The following is a 24443-nucleotide window of genomic DNA, read 5'->3' as shown; positions in this document are numbered from 1 at the left end:
TAAAAGCTGGGACAGAGCCTGAAAAACAGCTTCTATCTTAAGGCCATCAGACTTAAACAGCCATCACTTACATAGAGCGGCTGCTGCCAACATACAGACTCAAATTACTGGCCACTTAAATAAATGGATTTAAATAAGGTATAAGGTTTACATATCCTACATTACTCATCTTACATGTGTATACTGTATTTTATACCATCTAAAGCATCTTCCCTATGCTGCATAGTCATCGCGCATCCATATATTTATATGTACATATTCATATTCATATTCCATCCCCTTACATTTGTGTGTATGGTTGTCGTTGTGAATTTGTTCGATATTACTGTACTGCCGGAACTAGAAGTACAAGCATTTCACTACACTCGCATTAACATCTGCTAACCATGTGACCAATAACATAATATTTGAAAAATAGAGACTCTTACGTATCCCTTCATTAGGAGGGGGGTAAGAATAGAGACTTCCGTATCCCTTCATTAGGGGGTAAGATTAGAGACTTACGTATCCCTTCATTGGGGGGGTAAGAATAGAGACTTACGTATCCCTTCATTAGGGGGTAAGAATAGACTTACGTATCCCTTCATTAGGGGGTAGGAATAGAGACTTACATATCCCTTCATTAGGGGGGGGATAAGAACAGAGACTTACGTAGCCCTTCATTAGGGGGGGGGATAAGAGTAGAGACTTACGTATCCCTTCATTAGGGGGGGATAAGAATAGAGACTTACGTATCCCTTCATTAGGGGGGGATAAGAATAGAGACTTACGTATCCCTTCATTAGGGGGGGGGTAAGAATAGAGACTGACGTATCCCTTCATTAGGGGGGATAAGAATAGAGACTTACGTATCCCTTCATTAGGGGGTAAGATTAGAGACTTACGTATCCCTTCATTAGGGGGGGTAAGATTAGAGACTTACGTATCCCTTCATTAGGGGGGGTAAGATTAGAGACTTACGTATCCCTTCATTAGGGGGGGGGTAAGAATAGAGACTTACGTATCCCTTCATTAGGGGGGGATAAGAATAGAGACTTACGTATCCCTTCATTGGGGGGGATAAGAATAGAGACTTACGTATCCCTTCATTAGGGGGGGGGTAAGAATAGAGACTTACGTATCCCTTCATTAGGGGGGGGTAAGAATAGAGACTTACGTATCCCTTCATTAGGGGGGGGTAAGAATAGAGACTTACGTATCCCTTCATTAGGGGGGGATAAGAATAGAGACTTACGTATACCTTCATTAGGGGGGATAAGAACAGAGACTTACGTATCCCTTCATTAGGGGGGGATAAGAACAGAGACTTACGTATCCCTTCATTAGGGGGGGATAAGAACAGAGACTTACGTATCCCTTCATTAGGGGGGATAAGAACAGAGACTTACATATCCCTTCATTAGGGGGGGGATAAGAATAGAGACTTACGTATACCTTCATTAGGGGGGGTAAGAATAGAGACTTACGTATCCCTTCATTAGGGGGATAAGAATAGAGACTTACGTATCCCTTCATTAGGGGGGGATAAAAATAGAGACTTACGTATCTCTTCATTAGGGGGGGATAAGAATAGAGACTGACGTATCCCTTCATTAGGGGGGATAAGAACAGAGACTTACGTATCCCTTCATTAGGGGGGGATAAGAATAGAGACTTACGTATCCCTTCATTTAGGGGGGGATAAGAATAGAGACTTACGTATCCCTTCATTTAGGGGGGGATAAGAATAGAGACTTACGTATCCCTTCATTAGGGGGGGATAAGAATAGAGACTTACGTATACCTTCATTAGGGGGGGGTAAGAATAGAGACTTACGTATCCCTTCATTAGGGGGGTAAGAATAGAGACTTACGTATCTCTTCATTAGGGGGATAAGAATAGAGACTGACGTATCCCTTCATTAGGGGGGATAAGAACAGAGACTTACGTATCCCTTCATTAGGGGGGGATAAGAATAGAGACTTACGTATCCCTTCATTTAGGGGGGGATAAGAATAGAGACTTACGTATACCTTCATTAGGGGGGGGGTAAGAATAGAGACTTACGTATCCCTTCATTAGGGGGTGGGGGGGAAAGAATAGAGACTTAAGTATCCCTTCATTAGGGGGGATAAGAACAGAGACTTACGTATCCCTTCATTAGGGGGGATAAGAATAGAGACTTACGTATCCCTTCATTTAGGGGGGGATAAGAATAGAGACTTACGTATCCCTTCATTAGGGGGGGATAAGAATAGAGACTTACGTATCCCTTCATTAGGGGGGATAAGAACAGAGACTTACGTATCCCTTCATTAGGGGGGGTAAGAATAGAGACTTACGGGGGGGGGAGACTAACTCAGACACCGGCAAGAATAGAGTCTGTTTCCAAAGAGGGTCGCTACGCCGTAACTGACGCAGCCGTGTGGAACATCTTTGTGGGAGTGTGTCATGACACTATTCTGCACCCCCCTTAGTTCCATCCTATCAGCCATCAGTCAATTTTTACCACAGAACTAATTGCTTTAAACTGAAATCTGTTTTACCTAATTTCGTCCAGCATGTCACCTGGGCAATTAGAGGGGTAAAGAAAACTCTAAATTACTTTTACTCCACATGCAGAGACTTATAAAAAGCTCTCCCTCCATTTTGTCAAATCGGACCATAACTTTATCCTCGAAATTAGGTTTTTCATGCAAAAACACACAAAGTACCAGTGAAGTGCTTCATTTGGTCTGATGAAGTGTAAAATAAACCCACAGGACTGTTTTGCTAGCAATTCCTGGAATATGTTCCAGGATTAATCTGATAACAATGAGGAGTATTTACCTTAATAACGTGTGTTGTTCATTTACCACATCAGTCACCAGCTTCATTAATAAGTGCATCGTCGTTCCCACAGTGACCGTACGTACATATCCCAACCAGAAGCCATGGATTACAGGCAACATCCGCACTGAGCTAAAGGTTAGAGCTGCCACTTTCAAGGAGAGAGACACTCACCAAAAACGCTTATAAGAAATCCCGCTACGCTCTCCGACGAACCATCAAACAGGCAAAGATCAACACAGGTCTAAGATCGAATCCTGCTACACCGGCTCTGACGCTCGTCAGACGTGTCAGGGCTTGCAAACTATCACGGATTACAAAAGGAAACCCAGTGACACAAGACTACCAGATGAGATAAATGCCTTCTATGCCAGCTTCAAGGCAAGGAACACTGAGCCATGCGTGAGAACACCAGCTGTTCAGGACAACTGTGTCTCTCCGTAGCCGCTGTAGAACCTTTAAACAGGTTATCATTCACAAGGCCGCAGACAGATTACCACTATGCGTACTTAGATCATGCGCTGATCTGGATCCTGGACTTCCTAACGGGCTGCCCCCATGTGGTGAGGGTAGGCAGCACACATCCGCCACAACACATCCTCAACACGGGGCCCCTCAGGGGTGTGTGCTTAGTCCTGTCCTGTTCTCCCTGTTGACCTAGGACTGTGTGGCCACGCACGACTCCCAACATCATCATGTTTGCCGACGACACGACGGTGGTCGGCCTGATCACCGATGAGACAGCCTATAGGGAGGAGGTCAGAGACCATCTACAGCTGAGCATATTGACTAGCTGCATCACCGCTTGGTATGGCAACTGCTTGGCATCTGACCGCAAGGTGCTACAGAGGGTAGTGTATACGGCCTAGTACAACACTGGGGCCGAGCTCCCGGTCATCCAGAACCTCTATACCAGGCGATGTCAGAGGAAGGCCCCATAAAATTGACAAAGACTCGTTCAAAGGCACTTGAATATTTTGTCTTGCCCATTCACCCTCTGAATGGCACACATACACAATCTATGTCTCAATTGTCTCAAGGCTTAAAATCCTTCTTTAACCTGTCTCTTCCTATTCATCTACACTGATTGAAGTGGATTTAAAAAGTATTCCGAAATGCATTTGGGGAATTGGTTCAGTTAAAATCAACTGACACCGCGTGACAATATACTAGAAAGTGACGACGACTGCATATAAAACTGAACACGGCTTCTTCTTCTATGCTTCTGGTGTCTTTTATCACAAACCTAATCAAACCTGCATGAGACCTTAGTTGCCCTCGTATTCCCCAGAGGCTCTGGTGTACCTCAGGGCTCAAAACCAAGACCTCCTGAAATGACTCAGGATATCTCCGCCTCCCTCCCTTTTCTACTCCCCATCCCTGGAGAGGGACCCAGGCGGTCGACCCCCCCTCCCCCTCCCCATGCATTTTGAGGAGCAGTTGATGAATAGATCAGAGGAGCGATGAGCACCTCTTGCGACGCTCGCCAACCGCGACTCCCTTTCACCGTCTGCACCTCATTAATCACGCTATTGTCTGATTTGAAAGGCAAGCCATGTAAGTGTCATATCCACTCAAAGCCAAGGAGAGGCCTAGCCGAGGGGATGCGAACACCATCAAAATAAGACAACAAATCTTCAATGTAAACCACAAAGAGAAACAGACATAGGTCCTTAGTTACTAAAAGGTCTAGGGACTGGTTCGTTAATGAGCCCGAGGTAAAGCTGTACCATCTAATTGGGCAAAATAAGCTGTCAGAATGTATTTTTCATTTAATAGGTTAAAGTGGGGGGAAAAAAATATATAAATATTATTCCATTTATTTGCACTTTATTTTTTTTTTATAGCTATGATTGCATAGCAACAGGCCAAATGCCCACAGCATAAAGCGTTGTTGGTAACGTAGTTGTGGACTGGAAGAAAAAAACAAAAACAAAGAAAAGTGAATGTCATATTTGTACTTCCCTGCAGGCGAAAAAATATCCTTGTCAGGTGCCACAGGGTGCACACAGAAACATATGCACGGGTTACGTTTGTCAGGAGGCTTGGAGAAAAAAAAGGTGATTGAGTAGGATGGTGGGGGGTGGGGGCAGCGGAGGTGGGGGGCTGACTGCTTGTTTGGTGTGATACTGATTATGGGAACATGAGACTTTTGGGGTCTTTCATAGCAACACATGCTTCCCATTTAAAGTCAATAACTCCATTCTTCCCTCCCACTTGGCGATGTGACAGTGAACGCTTGTCCCAAGTTCAAGGTTCATTGTAATCATTTACAACCCCCTGCAAAAAACACTTTTCAAATGAAGAGAAAAGTCTACTTTGGTCACTGCTGTTCTCGTCCTCACCTCCCCCACCCCCATGTGCAAACACACACCACTGAAACCATACACACACACCCCCCCCCCCACACACACACCCAACCCCCACCCACACACACACACACCCAACCCCATACACACCAAACCCCCCACACTCACACCCAACCCCACACACACACACACCCAACCCCAACCCACACACACACACCCAACCCCACACACACCAAACCCCCCACATTCACCCAACCCTACACACACACACCCCCTCCCCCCCACACACACACCCAACCCCCACCCACACACACACACACCCAACCCCATACACACCAAACCCCCCACACTCACACCCAACCCCACACACACACACACCCAACCCCAACCCACACACACACACACACCCAACCCCATACACACCAAACCCCCCACATTCACCCAACCCTACACACACACACACCCAACCCCACACACACACCCAACCCCAACCCACACACACACACCCAACCCCATACACACCAAACCCCCCACACTCACCCAACCCTACACACACACTCACACAACCCTACACACCCCCAACCCCAACCCTACACACCCCCAACCCCAACCCTACACACCCCCACCCCCAACCCTACACACACACACCCAACCCTACACACGAAACATCCCTTGGAGAGTATACAAACCCTTCATGTCCTGGAGCAGGTCATGACCATACTGGAAAAAAAAGTCTTAAAGCTACAATGTCACTTTTTGGGCGACCTGACAAATTCACATAGAAATGTGTGTTATTGATCTGTCATTCTCGTTGACAGCGAGTCTAAGAAGTGGTAGATCTGTTACATGTGCGCTATTTCTAGGCTTCACGTTCTTAACTTTATTTTTTTACGGTTTCGTACACAAGCTTTATTTAAACAGTTAAAAACACAATATCTGTGGTTCTGGAAAATATATTTCAGTGGTTTAGATGCTACAATGATTCTCTACACTACACATTGTTGGTTTTGTCACATAAACTGAAATTAAGCAAACTATTAGAATTTATAGCAACCAGGAAATGGATGAGTGATTTCTGCAATAGTGCACATATAAAGTTGATTCCTGAATGTAAATGCTGTCTTACAGTGACATGATTTTATTTGTCTGGGGGGAAAAAAAATTCAGCCACACCAATCAATTTTTTTTATAGAATCGTACGTTAAGAATCAGGTTACAAGGACGTTTACCAACATATCGGGCGTTCTCTCTCTCTCTGGTCACCCCCAAAAACCAATTCTTCCTTTGGCCACCTCTCCTTCCAGTTCTCTGCTGCCAATGACTGGAACGAACTACAAAAATCTCTGAAACTGGAAACACTTATCTCCCTCACTAGCTTTAAGCACCAGCTGTCAGAGCAGCTCACAGATTACTGCACCTGTACATAGCCCATCTATAATTTAGCCCAAACAACTACCTCTTCCCCTACTGTATTTATTTTGCTAATTTGCACCCCATTATTTCTATCTCTACTTTGCACATTCTTCCACTGCATATCTACCATTCCAGTGTTTTACTTGCTATATTGAATTTACTTTGCCACCATGGCCTTTTTTTGCCTTTACCTCCCTTATCTCATCTCATTTGCTCACAATTTATCTAGACTTATTTTTCTACTGTATTATTGACTGTATGTTTGTTTTACTCCATGTATAACTCTGTATGTGTCGAACTGCTTTGCTTTATCTTGACCAGGTCGCAATTGTAAACGAGAACTTGTTCTCAACTTGCCTACCTGGTTAAATAAAGGTGGGAAAAAATAAATAAATAAATAAATAAATAAAAAATAGGCCAGACTATTTTACGAGGGTGCCATAATTAAAGTGCAAATGTACGGACATCAAGCACAGACCAAGTCAAACAAAGCATGAGTCAAACATAATATATAAAGACATCCAAGAGATCCCGTATACCATGAAACACTTTGCACAAAGCACATACAGTAGATACACTTTCTGACCGGTGACAAAAAGACTCCTTTACCAAACTGTTCCCCACGGAACTCAAAGAGAAAACAGATCATCACAAAGCTGCACCATCGAGAGCATCCTGTCCGATTGCATCACCGCCTGGTATGGCAACTGCTCGGCATCCGACCGTAAGGCGCTACAGAGGGTAGTGCGTATGGCACAGTACATCACTGGGGCCAAGCTTCCTGCCATCCAGGACCTATATAGTACATTTACATTTAAGTCATTTAGCAGACGCTCTTATCCAGAGCGACTTACAAATTGGTGCATTCACCTTATGACATCCAGTGGAACAGCCACTTTACAATAGTGCATCTAAATCTTTTAAGGGGGGTGAGAAGGATTACTTATCCTATCCTAGGTATTCCTTAAAGAGGTGGGGTTTCAGGTGTCTCCGGAAGGTGGTGATTGACTCCGCTGTCCTGGTAGGCGGTTTCAGAGGAAAGCCACAAAAATGGTCAACGACCCCAGTCACCCAAGTCATAGACTGTTCTCTCTGCTACCGCACGGCAAGCGGTACAGGAGCGCCAAGGCCAGGTCACAAAAAGGCTCCTTAAGAGCTTCTACCCCCTAAGCCATAAGACTGCTGAACAAATAATCAAGATGGCCACCAGGAATATTTACATTGACCCCCTCCATTTGTGTTTACACTGCTGCTACTCGTTGTTTATTATCCATGCATAGTCACTTCACCACTACATAGATGTACAAATTACCTCAACTAACCTGTACCCCGCCCACTGACTCGGTACCGGTACCCCCTGTATATAGCCTCCTTATTGTTAGCGTAGCCTAGTGCTTAGAGCATTGGACTAGTAACCGAAAGGTTGCAAGTTCAAGTCCCCGAGCTGACATGGTACAAAATCTGTCGTTCTGCCCCTGAACAGGCAGTTAACCCACTGTTCCTAGGCCGTCATTGAAAATAAGAATTTGTTCTTAACCGACTTGCCTAGTAAAATAAAGGTCAAATAAAAAAAATATGGTGTTATTTTTTATAATATTTCCTTAACTGTTGGTTAAGGATGTGTGCTGTAAGTAAGCATTTCACGATAAGGTCTTACACCTGAATTCGACGCGTGACAAAAGTTTGATTTGATTTTCATTTGACGACGTGGAAAACCTGCAGAAACCTATCAATCGCATTACAAAACAGGCACTTCACTGCCATGAAGCAAACAATGTCAAGGATATGACAACACAACCAAATTAGTGGATTACATAACAAAAATCTGTAACAGAGGCAATGAAAGAGACACTGTGACAACCACAGTTCTAACTTCCACTCAGTGTCGAAAAGCAGCACCCCCCCCATCCCTTCCCCCCACTCATCCCCCTTTCACTCCTGCATTAGCCGGCCTTCATTAATCTTCGTGCAGTCTTCTTTACCTAGTCATGTAGAACCGCTCGATAGAGAGAGAGAGACAGAGAGAGACAGAGAGAGAGAGAGAGAGAGAGAGAGAGAGAGAGAGAGAGAGAGAGAGAGAGAGAGAGAAAGAGAGAAAGAGAGAGAGAGCGAGAGAGAGAGAGAGAGAGAGAGAGCGAGAAAGAGAGAGAGAGAGAGAGAGATCTGGGCCCCTGTGCCAATTACCAGGTCAACGGAGTGTTGAGTCCCAGCGACGCAGAGGAATGAGCTCTTAGAGGGAGATGTGGGTTAGCCGGGGGAGATGTGGGTTAGCCGGGGAGATGTGGGTTAGCCGGGGGAGATGTGGGGTAGCCGGGGGAGATGTGGGGTAGCCGGGGGAGATGTGGGGTAGCCGGGGGAGATGTGGGGTAGCCGGGTGAGATGTGGGGTAGCCGGGGTAGATGTGGGGTAGCCGGGGGAGATGTGGGGTAGCCGGGGAGATGTGGGGTAGCCGGGGAGATGTGGGGTAGCCGGGGAGATGTGGGGTAGCCGGGGAGATGTGGGGTAGCCGGGGAGATGTGGGGTAGCCGGGGAGATGTGGGGTAGCCGGGGAGATGTGGGGTAGCCGGGGGAGATGTGGGGTAGCCGGGGAGATGTGGGGTAGCCGGGGAGATGTGGGGTAGCCGGGGAGATGTGGGGTAGCCGGGGAGATGTGGGGTAGCCGGGGAGATGTGGGGTAGCCGGGGAGATGTGGGGTAGCCGGGGAGATGTGGGTTAGCCGGGGGAGATGTGGGGTAGCCGGGGGAGATGTGGGGTAGCCGGGGGAGATGTGGGGTAGCCGGGGGAGATGTGGGGTAGCCGGGGGAGATGTGGGGTAGCCGGGGGAGATGTGGGGTAGCCGGGGGAGATGTGGGGTAGCCGGGGGAGATGTGGGGTAGCCGGGGGAGGTGTGGGGTAGCCGGGGGAGATGTGGGGTAGCCGGGGGAGATGTGGGGTAGCCGGGGGAGATGTGGGGTAGCCGGGGGAGATGTGGGGTAGCCGGGGGAGATGTGGGGTAGCCAGGGGAGATGTGGGGTAGCCGGGGGAGATGTGGGGTAGCCGGGGCCAATATTGATGGACACGGGTGGGAGAAGAGAAGAGGTAAGCAGGGGACGTGGGGGGGTACAGGATTAGGTCCTTAGGGGAGAGGTGGATGCTGTCTTTGTGAAGAAAATGGTGGAATAGGTAGTGGAATGAGTTGCATGATATAAAGTGGGGCAAAAAAAGTATTTAGTCAGCCACCAATTGTGCAAGTTCTCCCACTTAAAAAGATGAGAGAGGCCTGTAATTTTCATCATAGGTACACTTCAATACTTATTTTCTACCATAATTTTCAAATAAATTCATTAAAAATCCTACAATGTGATTTTCTGGATTTCTTTTCTGATTTTGTCTGTCATAGTTGAAGTGTACCTATGATGAAAATTACAGGCCTTTCTCATATTTTTAAGTGGGAGAACTTGCACAATTGGTGGCTGACTAAATACTTTTTTGCCCCACTGTAGTTGAATGTACAATGATATTTTTTGTCCTCTGTATTTTCATAAATGTAATCTTCAATTGCTCGTACTATATCATGCTACGTACTACAGCGGTAGTATTATACTGCCCCACAGGATCAAATCCCGCCTGACACTTACCTTCTTATTCCAATCTCTGTACACTGTTCTCTCTACCGTCTAACCTGCCTCGTTCTCTCTACCGTCTAACCTGCCTCGTTCTCTCTACCGTCTAACCTGCCTCGTTCTCTCTACCGTCTAACCTGCCTCGTTCTCTCTACCGTCTAACCTGCCTCGTTCTCTCTACCCTCTAACCTGTCCTGCTCTCTCCACCCTCTAACCTGTCCCGTTCTCTCCACCCTCTAACCTGCCTCGTTCTCTCTACCCTCTAACCTGTCCTGCTCTCTCCACCCTCTAACCTGTCCCGTTCTCTCTACCTTCTAAACGGTCAAAATAAAGAACAAAATACATAAGGACTTTTTTTTCTTGTAAAAAAGGAGTATCCACAATACAGAGACGACACACCATAATACAGAGAGACGACACACCGTAATACAGAGAGACGACACACCGTAATACAGAGAGACGACACACCGTAATACAGAGAGACGACACACCGTAATACAGAGAGACGACACACCGTAATACAGAGAGACGACACACCACAATGCAGAGACGGCACACCATAATACAGAGAGACGACACACCGTAATACAGAGACGACACACCGTAATACAGAGAGATGACACACCGTAATACAGAGAGACGACACACCGTAATACAGAGAGACGACACACCGTAATACAGAGACGACACACCATAATACAGAGACGACACACCATAATACAGAGACGACACACCATAATACAGAGAGATGACACACCGTAATACAGAGAGACGACACACCGTAATACAGAGAGACGACACACCATAATACAGAGACGACACACCATAATACAGAGAGATGACACACCGTAATACAGAGAGACGACACACCGTAATACAGAGAGACGACACACCATAATACAGAGACGACACACCGTAATACAGAGAGACGACACACCATAATACAGAGACGACACACCGTAATACAGAGAGACGACACACCATAATACAGACGACACACCGTAATACAGAGACGACACACCGTAATACAGAGACGACACACCGTAATACAGAGACGACACACCGTAATACAGAGAGACGACACACCATAATACAGAGAGACGACACACCGTAATACAGAGACGACACACCGTAATACAGAGACGACACACCGTAATACAGAGAGACGACACACCGTAATACAGAGACGACACACCATAATACAGAGAGACGACACACCGTAATACAGAGAGACGACACACCGTAATACAGAGACGACACACCATAATACAGAGAGACGACACACCGTAATACAGAGACGACACACCGTAATACAGAGAGACGACACACCACAATACAGAGACGACACACCACAATACAGAGACGACACACCATAATACAGAGACGACACACCGTAATACAGAGAGACGACACACCGTAAGAAAGACGACACACCGTAATACAGAGAGACGACACACCGTAATACAGAGAGACGACACACCGTAATACAGAGAGACGACACACCGTAATACAGAGAGACGACACACCATAATACAGAGAGACGACACACCATAATACAGAGAGACGACACACCGTAATACAGAGAGACGACACACCATAATACAGAGAGACGACACACCGTAATACAGAGAGACGACACACCACTCTCTTGTCTTCGTCTCCCATTCCTGGGAATCCAGATACCTCATTCAGTCAAACCCTTGTTTTCCAAGGCACCCACCCTCCTCCCCACTCCCTTGGCTTCTAATGTCTGTTACATACATAGATACATCTGTAGATAATGATCGGTGCTGGACGGAGATAGATACTGGGTGTTGGTAAAGCAGTGTGAATAGAGGGGGGAGAGATAGATACTGGGTGTTGGTAAAGCAGTGTGAATAGAGGGGGGAGAGATAGATACTGGGTGTTGGTAAAGTAGTGTGAATAGAGGGGGGAGAGATAGATACTGGGTGTTGGTAAAGTAGTGTGAATAGAGGGGGGAGAGATAGAGACTGGGTGTTGGTAAAGCAGGGTGAATAGAGGGGGGAGAGATAGATACTGGGTATTGGTAAAGCAGTGTGAATAGAGGGGGAGATAGAGACTGGGTGTTGGTAAAGTAGTGTGAATAGAGGGGGGAGAGATAGAGACTGGGTGTTGGTAAAGTAGTGTGAATAGAGGGGGGAGAGATAGAGACTGGGTGTTGGTAAAGCAGTGTGAATAGAGGGGGGAGAGATAGATACTGGGTATTGGTAAAGCAGTGTGAATAGAGGGGGGAGAGATAGAGACTGGGTGTTGGTAAAGTAGTGTGAATAGAGGGGGGAGAGATAGATACTGGGTGTTGGTAAAGCAGTGTGAATAGAGGGGGGAGAGATAGAGACTGGGTGTTGGTAAAGCAGTGTGAATAGAGGGGGGAGAGATAGAGACTGGGTGTTGGTAAAACAGTGTGAATAGAGGGGGGAGAGATAGAGACTGGGTATTGGTAAAGCAGTGTGAATAGAGGGGGGAGAGATAGATACTGGGTATTGGTAAAGCAGTGTGAATAGAGGGGGGAGATAGAGACTGGGTGTTGGTAAAGCAGTGTGAATAGAGGGGGGAGAGATAGATACTGGGTATTGGTAAAGCAGTGTGAATAGAGGGGGGAGAGATAGATACTGGGTATTGGTAAAGCAGTGTGAATAGAGGGGGGAGATAGAGACTGGGTGTTAGTAAAACAGTGTGAATAGAGGGGGGAGAGATAGAGACTGGGTGTTGGTAAAGTAGTGTGAATAGAGGGGGGAGAGATAGAGACTGGGTGTTGGTAAAGCAGTGTGAATAGAGGGGGGAGAGATAGAGACTGGGTGTTGGTAAAGTAGTGTGAATAGAGGGGGGAGAGATAGAGACTGGGTGTTGGTAAAGTAGTGTGAATAGAGGGGGGAGAGATAGAGACTGGGTGTTGGTAAAGCAGTGTGAATAGAGGGGGGAGAGATAGAGACTGGGTGTTGGTAAAGCAGTGTGAATAGAGGGGGGAGAGATAGAGACTGGGTGTTGGTAAAGTAGTGTGAATAGAGGGGGGAGAGATAGAGACTGGGTGTTGGTAAAGCAGTGTGAATAGAGGGGGGAGAGATAGAGACTGGGTGTTGGTAAAGTAGTGTGAATAGAGGGGGGAGAGATAGATACTGGGTATTGGTAAAGCAGTGTGAATAGAGGGGGGAGAGATAGAGACTGGGTACAGCAGACGAGATGATTGAAGCAGGCTCTACAGCAGATGGCGATTGAAGCAGGCTCTATAGCGGACGGTGATTGAAGCAGGCTCTACAGCAGATGGTAATTGAAGCAGGCTCTACAGCAGACGGTGATTGAAGCAGGCTCTACAGCAGACGGTGCTTGAAGCAGGTTCTACAGCAGACGGTGCTTGAAGCAGGTTCTACAGCAGACGGTGCTTGAAGCAGGCTCTACAGCAGACGGTGATTGAAGCAGGCTCTACAGCGGACGGTGATTGAAGCAGGCTCTACAGCGGACGGTGATTGAAGCAGGCTCTACAGCAGACGGTGCTTGAAGCAGGCTCTACAGCAGACGGTGATTGAAGCAGGCTCTATAGCGGACGGTGATTGAAGCAGGCTCTACAGCAGACGGTGATTGAAGCAGGCTCTACAGCAGACGGTGCTTGAAGCAGGCTCTACAGCAGACGGTGCTGGAAGCAGGCTCTACAGCAGACGGTGCTGGAAGCAGGCTCTACAGCAGACGGTGATTGAAGCAGGCTCTACAGCGGACGGTGATTGAAGCAGGCTCTACAGCGGACGGTGATTGAAGCAGGCTCTACAGCGGACGGTGATTGAAGCAGGCTCTACAGCGGACGGTGATTGAAGCAGGCTCTACAGCGGACGGTGATTGAAGCAGGCTCTACAGCGGACGGTGATTGAAGCAGGCTCTACAGCGGATGGTGATTGAAGCAGGCTCTACAGCAGACGGTGATTGAAGCAGGCTCTACAGCAGACACTGATTGAAGCAGGCTCTACAGCAGACGGTGATTGAAGCAGGCTCTACAGCAGACGGTGATTGAAGCAGGCTCCATAGCAGACGGTGATTGAAGCAGGCTCTACAGCAGACGGTGATTGAAGCAGGCTCTACAGCAGACGGTGATTGAAGCAGGCTCTACAGCAGACGGTGATTGAAGCAGGCTCTACAGCAGACGGTGATTGAAGCAGGCTCTACAGCAGACGGTGATTGAAGCAGGCTCTACAGCAGATGGTGATTGAAGCAGGCTCTACAGCAGACGGTGATTGAAGCAGGCTCTACAGCAGACGGTGATTGAAGCAGGCTCTACAGCAGACGGTGATTGAAGCAGGCTCTACAGCAGACGGTGATTGAAGCAGGCTCTACAGCAGACGGTGATTGAAGCAGGCTCTACCGCAGACGGTGATTGAAGCAGGCTCTACAGCAGACGGTGATTGAAGCAGGCTCTACAGCAGACGGTGATTGAAGCAGGCTCTACAGCAGACGGTGACTGAAGCAGGCTCTACATCAGACGGTCATTGAAGAAGGCTCTACAGCAGACGGTGATTGAGGCAGGCTCTACAGCAGACGGTGATTGAAGCAGGCTCTACAGCAGACGGTGATTGAAGCAGGCTCTACAGCAGACGGTGATTGAAGCAGGCTCTACATCAGACGGTCATTGAAGAAGGCTCTACAGCGGACGGTGATTGAAGCAGGCTCTACAGCAGACGGTGATTGAAGCAGGCTCTACAGCGGATGGTGATTGAAGCAGGCTCTACAGTGGATGGTGATTGAAGCAGGCTCTACAGCAGACAGTGATTGAAGCAGGCTCTACAGCAGACGGTGATTGAAGCAGGCTCTACAGCGGACAGTGATTGAAGCAGGCTCTACAGCAGACGGTGATTGAAGCAGGCTCTACAGCGGATGGTGATTGAAGCAGGCTCTACAGTGGATGGTGATTGAAGCTAGGGCGGTGGAGGCTCGGAGAGAAAAGAGAGGAGGTCATTGAAGAAGGCTCTACAGCGGACGGTGATTGAAGCAGGCTCTACAGCAGACGGTGATTGAAGCAGGCTCTACAGCGGATGGTGATTGAAGCAGGCTCTACAGTGGATGGTGATTGAAGCAGGCTCTACAGCAGACAGTGATTGAAGCAGGCTCTACAGCAGACGGTGATTGAAGCAGGCTCTACAGCGGACAGTGATTGAAGCAGGCTCTACAGCAGACGGTGTTGAAGCAGGCTCTACAGCGGATGGTGATTGAAGCAGGCTCTACAGTGGATGGTGATTGAAGCAGGCTCTACAGTGGATGGTGATTGAAGCAGGCTCTACAGTGGATGGTGATTGAAGCAGGCTCTACAGTGGATGGTGATTGAAGCAGCCTCTACAGTGGATGGTGATTGAAGCAGGCTCTACAGTGGATGGTGATTGAAGCAGGCTCTACAGTGGATGGTGATTGAAGCAGGCTCTACAGCGGACAGTGATTGAAGCAGGCTCTACAGCGGACAGTGATTGAAGCAGGCTCTACAGTGGATGGTGATTGAAGCAGGCTCTACAGTGGATGGTGATTGAAGCAGGCTCTACAGTGGATGGTGATTGAAGCAGGCTCTACAGCAGACGGTGATTGAAGCAGGCTCTACAGCAGACGGTGATTGAAGCAGGCTCTACCGCAGACGGTGATTGAAGCAGGCTCTACAGCAGACGGTGATTGAAGCAGGCTCTACAGCAGACGGTGATTGAAGCAGGCTCTACAGCAGACGGTGACTGAAGCAGGCTCTACATCAGACGGTCATTGAAGAAGGCTCTACAGCAGACAGTGATTGAGGCAGGCTCTACAGCAGACGGTGATTGAAGCAGGCTCTACAGCAGACGGTGATTGAAGCAGGCTCTACAGCAGACGGTGATTGAAGCAGGCTCTACATCAGACGGTCATTGAAGAAGGCTCTACAGCGGACGGTGATTGAAGCAGGCTCTACAGCAGACGGTGATTGAAGCAGGCTCTACAGCGGATGGTGATTGAAGCAGGCTCTACAGTGGATGGTGATTGAAGCAGGCTCTACAGCAGACAGTGATTGAAGCAGGCTCTACAGCAGACGGTGATTGAAGCAGGCTCTACAGCGGACAGTGATTGAAGCAGGCTCTACAGCAGACGGTGATTGAAGCAGGCTCTACAGCGGATGGTGATTGAAGCAGGCTCTACAGTGGATGGTGATTGAAGCTAGGGCGGTGGAGGCTCGGAGAGAAAAGAGAGGAGGTCATTGAAGAAGGCTCTACAGCGGACGGTGATTGAAGCAGGCTCTACAGCAGACGGTGATTGAAGCAGGCTCTACAGCGGATGGTGATTGAAGCAGGCTCTACAGTGGATGGTGATTGAAGCAGGCTCTACAGCAGACAGTGATTGAAGCAGGCTCTACAGCAGACGGTGATTGAAGCAGGCTCTACAGCGGACAGTGATTGAAGCAGGCTCTACAGCAGACGGTGTTGAAGCAGGCTCTACAGCGGATGGTGATTGAAGCAGGCTCTACAGTGGATGGTGATTGAAGCAGGCTCTACAGTGGATGGTGATTGAAGCAGGCTCTACAGTGGATGGTGATTGAAGCAGGCTCTACAGTGGATGGTGATTGAAGCAGCCTCTACAGTGGATGGTGATTGAAGCAGGCTCTACAGTGGATGGTGATTGAAGCAGGCTCTACAGTGGATGGTGATTGAAGCAGGCTCTACAGCGGACAGTGATTGAAGCAGGCTCTACAGCGGACAGTGATTGAAGCAGGCTCTACAGTGGATGGTGATTGAAGCAGGCTCTACAGTGGATGGTGATTGAAGCAGGCTCTACAGTGGATGGTGATTGAAGCAGGCTCTACAGCAGACGGTGATTGAAGCAGGCTCTACAGCAGACGGTGATTGAAGCAGGCTCTACAGCGGATGGTGATTGAAGCAGGCTCTACAGCGGATGGTGATTGAAGCAGGCTCTACAGCAGACGGTGATTGAAGCAGGCTCTACAGCAGACGGTGATTGAAGCAGGCTCTACAGCGGATGGTGATTGAAGCAGGCTCTACAGCAGACGGTGATTGAAGCAGGCTCTACAGCAGACGGTGATTGAAGCAGGCTCTACAGCAGACGGTGATTGAAGCAGGCTCTACAGCGGATGGTGATTGAAGCAGGCTCTACAGCGGATGGTGATTGAAGCTAGGGCGGTGGAGGCTCGGAGAGAAAAGAGAGGAGGTCTTCGACTACAGGACTTTATTACAGATGGCAGGAGATGTTGGTGGGTTAACAAAGATACGCTAACACACACACACACCTAGGTTCTTTCAGCCTGGTGGACGTGGGGGGGGGGGGCGTTGTAGAAATGCTAGGCAGCTTCAACGATTACAATCTGTATTAGATGTCAGTTCAAATAAGACATCTGCTTAGTCGCAAAGTACAATCTGAAGAGAGATCACTGAATCCGGTTCCCCTATTGACTTGCAATATAGGCTATTTTCACTGACTGCTAGTACATGCAGTTTCAGCTGAATCGTCTGGTGTTTTACAGTCACTTAAGGAAGGTCTCAGCACTGCTGAGTCAAACCAGAGGAATATACAGTCAAAGATGACTTAATGAATATGATCCCGAGAAAGATGAGTGCTTTCAGTATGAGGGTGATGTGTGTTTACCAGTTTACCTTGTGTGTTACCACACACACACACACACACAACAGTGGTACTCACTGGGGCTCCTCTCCTCCACAAGGTCACAGGCACAGAGGTGGTCTGAGTCGATGGAGATGGGTTTCTGTCGAATCCAGAACTTGGTGCTGGTCTTCTGGTTGGTGACGGGGTCGATCTCCACCTTCTCCCCCGAGATGCCTGCATGAGGGACAGGGAGTGAGAAAGGAGGGGAAAGAGTGGAGGGGGATAGAGAGAGAGAGAGATGGCAGAGGTCAAATCATCTACTCCACACCGAATGTTCTCTCCATCCTCCATTTTGTGGTGGGACACAACAGCATCTCTCGTGGATTGTCACTGCGTAAAGCGTTGGTGTAATCAGGTTTTTTTTTGTGTGAAAATGATGGTGCTGTGTGGCGTTAATGGCCATTCACAATGCTAATCTGTCATCACTGTCGCCTGGCCCCTGCTGCTGCTGGCTGTGCACACAAATACCCACATAAAATATACCCACACACACAGTAAAATGGATGCTCGAGATGTCCATAGACCTAGAGGTCTGACACAGTAGATTAAGTACAGACAGATTCCCCAGGAGGGAGATCTATAGTGGCTTCTATTCAATCAAAATCGTTAACCAGGTTTACGGGGACAAATGGTATTCCTCACACATTGCGAGAAAGCAGGTTTGAAATTAAATCAAATCAAAATCAAATCAAATCAAATGTATTTGTCACATACACATGGTTAGCAGATGTTAATGCGAGTGTAGCGAAATGCTTGTGCTTCTAGTTCCGACAATGCAGTTCAACGGTTCAAGTCCTTTTTTGGACATTTAAATGAATGATAAACCCATTGACTGTTGAAGAATATGACGTATAGGATACCTCGTCGGCTTAATTCAAATGTCGTGCTCCGACAAAACACAAAATAAAAGCCTGCAGCGTCATTTTACCTTTAAGTTCATTTTTAAGGGTTCTGCTCAGTCAGCAAGTTCTTCCTAAATAGCCGTTTGAAAAGACGTGGAGATGCGCACATTTGATCATCATTGAAAAGGAAAAAAGGGAACGTTTTACTTAAAGCAAAAATGTAAAAAAGCTTGATGTTTCTGCCATTTAACTGCCTTTTCTTCAGACTCAACGCCCCTTTGATAAACAACTTGGTAACCAAAGCAACAACGTCATAAAAGTGAGGACATTTAGTGTTGCTATGTGTCATTAGGCTGAGGAAACGTATTTATTTTAAAACGCTAATCTATTGAATTACTGTTTATTTTAACTGTTGTGCCGGTACATGGCCATAAAAATAGCACCTTAAATTCCCTGAATGGGATGGACTCGACAGAATGGGGACATCTCGGGCTCTTGCAATGCCTCCAATGGAGACAGGTTTGGTATACTTTGTGTGTTAACGTTTTCATTTGGTTATCAGGCAAGCCAGTGGGTTGGATGAGAACTGCATTTTGATGCTCTCTATAAAAGGTAATGGAGAATAGGCTAGACACACACACACGCACACACAGGCACACACACAGGCACACACACACAGGCACACACACACACACACACACACACACACAGACACACAGACACACACGCACACGCACACGCACACACACACACACACAGGCACACACACAGGCACACACACACAGAGAGAGAGAAAGAGAGTGGGGCCTATGGTCTATGACAGATGTGTCAGCTGTCAATCAGAGCGGTTAATGTGAGGCAAAAGGAGAGATGAACTCATGGATTTGTTCGGCATTGAAATCCTTGGGCAGGCCACACTGAAAATACATTGGGGGAAAAAAACGCTTGTGTGTGGATCTATATATTTTAACAATCACCAAAAAAAAAAAAGCTAGATAGTCAGGAAGAACTGAAAATTCCCAAAACAATGAGTTTATCATTGTTTTATTATTATTATAATTGTTTTGTGATTATTATTATGTTTGAGCAAAAATACACAGCATAAGCCATGGCAGAATATGTCAAATTGCAGGAAATTTCCTTAAATATATACACTGCCAAGATGGGGAGGGGCCTCAAAAATGATCTGAAATCCAGCACCCATTGTCACGCCCATGCCACACCCATTAATATCCAGAAAGAACCCTGGAACCCGGCTGTCAATCAGAGCGGTTAATGTGAGGGACTGCAGGCAAAAGGGCAGAAAGATGATTCCGTCTGTCAATCAAACGATGGTCAACATTCCACAGGAAACAGAAAGATGATTCCGGCTGTCAATCAAACGATGGTCAACATTCCACAGGAAACAGAAAGATGATTCCGGCTGTCAATCAAATGATGGTCAACATTCCACAGGAAACAGAAAGATGATTCCGGCTGTCAATCAAACGATGGTCAACATTCCACAGGAAACAGAAAGATGATTCCGGCTGTCAATCAAATGATGGTCAACATTCCACAGGAAACAGAAAGACCCTGTACCGTGTCTCAAATGGCTTCCTATTCCCTATTTAGTGCACTACTTTTGGCCAGAGCCCTACGGTCAAAAGTAGTGCACTATTAGTGAATAGGGTTGCCATTTTGGGACGCAGCCACACGGAATACTGGGAGACAACATGGAGTACTGGGAGACAACATGGATTACTGGGAGACAACATGGAGTACTGGGAGACAACATGGAGTACTGAGAGACAACATGGAGTACCGAGAGACAACATGGAGTACCGAGAGACAACATGGAGTACTGGGAGACAACATGGAGACAACATGGAGTACTGGGAGACAACATGGAGTACTGGGAGACAACATGGAGACAACATGGAGTACTGGGAGACAACATGGAGTACCGAGAGACAACATGGAGTACTGGGAGACAACATGGAGACAACATGGAGTACTGAGAGACAACATGGAGTACTGAGAGCCAACATGGAGTACTGGGAGACAACATGGAGTACTGGGAGACAACATGGAGTACTGGGAGACAACATGGAGTACTGAGAGACAACATGGAGTACCGAGAGACAACATGAAGTACTGGGAGACAACATGGAGTACTGGGAGACAACATGGAGTACTGGGAGACAACATGGAGTACTGAGAGACAACATGGAGTACCGAGAGACAACATGGAGTACTGGGAGACAACATGGAGTACTGGGAGACAACATGGAGTACTGAGAGACAACATGGAGTACCGAGAGACAACATGGAGTACTGGGAGACAACATGGAGTACAGGGAGACAACATGGAGTACTGGGAGACAACATGGAGTACTGAGAGACAACATGGAGTACTGAGAGACAACATGGAGACAACATGAAGTACTGGGAGACAACATGGAGTACTGGGAGACAACATGGAGTACTGAGAGACAACATGGAGTACTGGGAGACAACATGGAGACAACATGAAGTACTGAGAGACAACATGGAGACAACATGGAGTACTGAGAGACAACATGGAGTACTGGGAGACAACATGGAGTACTGGGAGACAACATGGAGTACTGAGAGACAACATGGAGTACTGGGAGACAACATGGAGTACAGGGAGACAACACGGAGTACTGGGAGACAACATGGAGTACTGGGAGACAACATGGAGACAACATGGAGTACTGGGAGACAACATGGAGACAACATGGAGTACTGGGAGACAACATGGAGACAACATGGAGTACTGGGAGACAACATGGAGTACTGGGAGACAACATGGAGTACTGGGAGACAACATGGAGACAACATGGAGTACTGGGAGACAACATGGAGTACTGGGAGACAACATGGAGTACTGGGAGACAACATGGAGTACTGGGAGACAACATGGAGACAACATGGAGTACTGGGAGACAACATGGAGTACTGGGAGACAAATGGGACTGCTTTGATGGAGGAAGTCTGTTTTTTGTCTGTCGTCATTGTCGCTTCCCTTCACCCCTTATTCTTCTCTATAAGTTTGAGTTCTGTTGAGTTCTCTGGTAAAATGTGTATTTTAGAGGTAAGGCATTCAAGGCCACTAGTGCCTCTTCCATTGCCTCAATTCAAAATGCCAAAAAATGCCGTCATTTTGACGGATTCAAATTCGAAAAGTGTTGCGTTTCGGTGTACATGGCATGTTCATGTTCCACGTTGGTAAATAGTGTGTCATCCTAAGTGTATACATCTTAGGCAAATCACATTAATTACCCGGATAAAATATCTGATTAAAGATTTTTTTTCTTCTTTTTTTTTTTCTTCTGCTCTACAGGATTGACAATTACAGATCACCACTAAAGGGGAATCAGAAGGATCCCGGCAGACCCTATTCTCACTTCCACTCTATACATCACAGCCACTGATGTAATATGGACTCAGTCACTTGTATTGATGATAATGGTTATTAAATTGCCACCCTATTTTTCCTTGGCCACATGGAATTGGTTGCTATAACAAGCCCTAATCCAATTCCGTGACAGAGGCCTCGCCTAATGCTATGTGAAGGGGGCAGATTGAGCATCACCATTGAGGGTTATTAGAAAAATTAAGATGGGGGGCTGGCACCCCCAGACCCCCCTGTCTTACATGACCGTCCACCCCCTCCCGATCTCTTCTATAACTGCCTTCCAGGGCCATCAGCCCATTCTCTTATAGGGGGAGAAAAGAGGACCGCCGACCATCTGTGAGTGAGTTGTTCCAAACTGTAACGAGAGACGACACTTTTCCAATAACCGCCCCGGTAATTCGGCCCATTCATTTCCCTCACCGCGGTTAACAAGCTTTATTAAACCAGCAGCATTGCATGGATGCCGCCACCATATTTTCTCATTTGCATCAATTAGGAAGAAGCCCAGAGCTGGGCTCTCTGGGTGGAGGTGGACCCCAGCAGTGACACAGGGCAGAGTATTCTGTTACGGAGGTTGTCTTTTGGGGGAAAAGCAGATAGAACCAGTGTCGTCAGTCAAAGACAGTAGCTGGGACCAAGAGACTGAAAAACAGGTTCTATCTCAAGGCCATCAGATTGTTAAAAACAGCCATCACTAGCACAGAGAGATGGCTGCCTACCTACAGACTTGATATCATTGGCCACTTTAATACATGGATCACTAGTCACTTTAAGAATGTTTACATATCTTGCATTACTCATCTCATTTATATGTATTGTATACTGCATCCTACACTATATATTCTATACTATCTATTGCATCTTAGCCTCTCTGTCACTGCTCATCTATATATTTTATACTTATATATTCTCATCCCATTCCTTCACTAGATTGTGTGTATTAGGTTTTGTTGTGGAATTTGTTAAATATTAGGTTTTGTTATGGAATTTGTTAAATATTACCTGTTAGATATATTACTGCACTGTTGGGATCTAGAAGCATAAGCATTTCACTACACTCACACAATAACATCTGCTAACCACGTGTATGTGACCAATAACATTTGATTTGGCATGCCGCGGCCCCTCCCACATTTGACAGTGTCCAGATACAAGCACACACAGACAGATATTTTGCAGACTTGTGCACACTGTCTGGTACTAATGCCTCTGGCTCAATCCACATAAATCCTAGAGCTATGGGACACGGGGACATTCCTGCCTCCGTGAATCTGGACTTTCCCTCCCGGTGTTGACATTAAGTAACATCAGTTTGTACCACCAGCTAGCAACACAGGACACTGCCCATCCACTTTCCACTCTAAATGTCTCTCCTGATTATTTTTTTCTTGTTGGGGGGGTTCAGCTTTAATACTGCAGATAGATAATGGCTTCTATCAATGTAATTGTTTGGATCATTTCTAATCCCCCATATATTTATTTATTTTACCTTTATTTAACCAGGCAAGTCAGTTAAGGTCAAATTCTTATTTTCAATGACGGTCTAGGAACAGTAGGTTAACTGCCTGTTCAGCGGCAGAACGACAGATTTGTACCTTGTCAGCTCGGGGGTTTGAACTTGCAACCTTCCGGTTACTAGTCCAACGCTCTAACCCCTGCTGGAAGTTTAGACACACTTTAGTCAACTACATTTAAACTCGGTTTTTCACAATTCCTGACATTAAATCATAGTAAAAATTCCCTGTCTTAGGTCAGTTAAGATCATCACTTTATTTTAAGAATGTGAAATGTCAGAATAATAGTAGAGAGAATTATTTATTTCAGCTTTTATTTCTTTCATCGCATTCCCAGTGATGCCATGATGCTATCTATTTTGTGAAGTGCACCACTCCTGGAGCAAAGCACCCCCACAACATGATGCTGCCACCCCAGTGCTTCACGGTTGGGATGGTGTTGTTCGGCTTGCAAGCCTCCCCCTTTTTCCTCTAAACATAACGATGGTCATTATGGCCAAAAAGTTCTATTTTTGTTTCATCAGACCAGAGGACATTTCTCCAAAAAGTAACATCTTTGTCCCCATGTGCAGTTGCAAACCGTAGTCTGGCTTTTTTATGGTGGTTTTGGAGCAGTGGCTTCTTCCTTGCTGAGCGGCCTTTCAGGTTATGTTGATATAGGACTCGTTTTTACTGTGGATATAGCTACTTTTGTACCTGTTTCCTTCAGCATCTTCACAAGGTCCTTTGCTGTTGTTCTGGGATTGATTTGCACTTTTCACACCCAAGTACGTTCATTACTTCATGAGCGGTATGACGGCTGCGTGGTCCCATGGTGTTTATACTTGCGTACTATTGTTTGTACAGATGAATGTGGTACCTTCAGGCATTTGGAAATTGCTCCCAAGGATGAACCAGACTTGTGGAG

At 46.8% G+C, this 24443-nt stretch overlaps 1 protein-coding gene across 26 annotated transcripts in view; it reads right to left on the bottom strand.

Annotated features, from left to right (window-relative positions):
- mapkap1 (MAPK associated protein 1) overlaps positions 1-24443 on the bottom strand; it is a 144727-nt gene that overhangs the window by 13519 nt on the left and 106765 nt on the right. For all 26 annotated transcript variants that reach the window (XR_008142564.1, XR_008142544.1, XR_008142541.1 and 23 more), the window contains one exon: positions 17793-17930. Coding sequence is in view for 1 of the 26 variants with exons in the window: in XM_052525087.1 (XP_052381047.1) it covers positions 17793-17930 (138 nt within the window). In the remaining 25 variants the exon portion in view is untranslated. The remainder of the gene's footprint in view (positions 1-17792; positions 17931-24443) is intronic.

The sequence above is a fragment of the Oncorhynchus keta genome, chromosome 9, assembly GCF_023373465.1.
Source record: "Oncorhynchus keta strain PuntledgeMale-10-30-2019 chromosome 9, Oket_V2, whole genome shotgun sequence".
Taxonomy (NCBI): domain Eukaryota; kingdom Metazoa; phylum Chordata; class Actinopteri; order Salmoniformes; family Salmonidae; genus Oncorhynchus; species Oncorhynchus keta.
The sequence above is the reverse complement of the archived record's forward strand: the minus strand, read 5'-3'. Positions and strand labels throughout refer to the sequence as shown.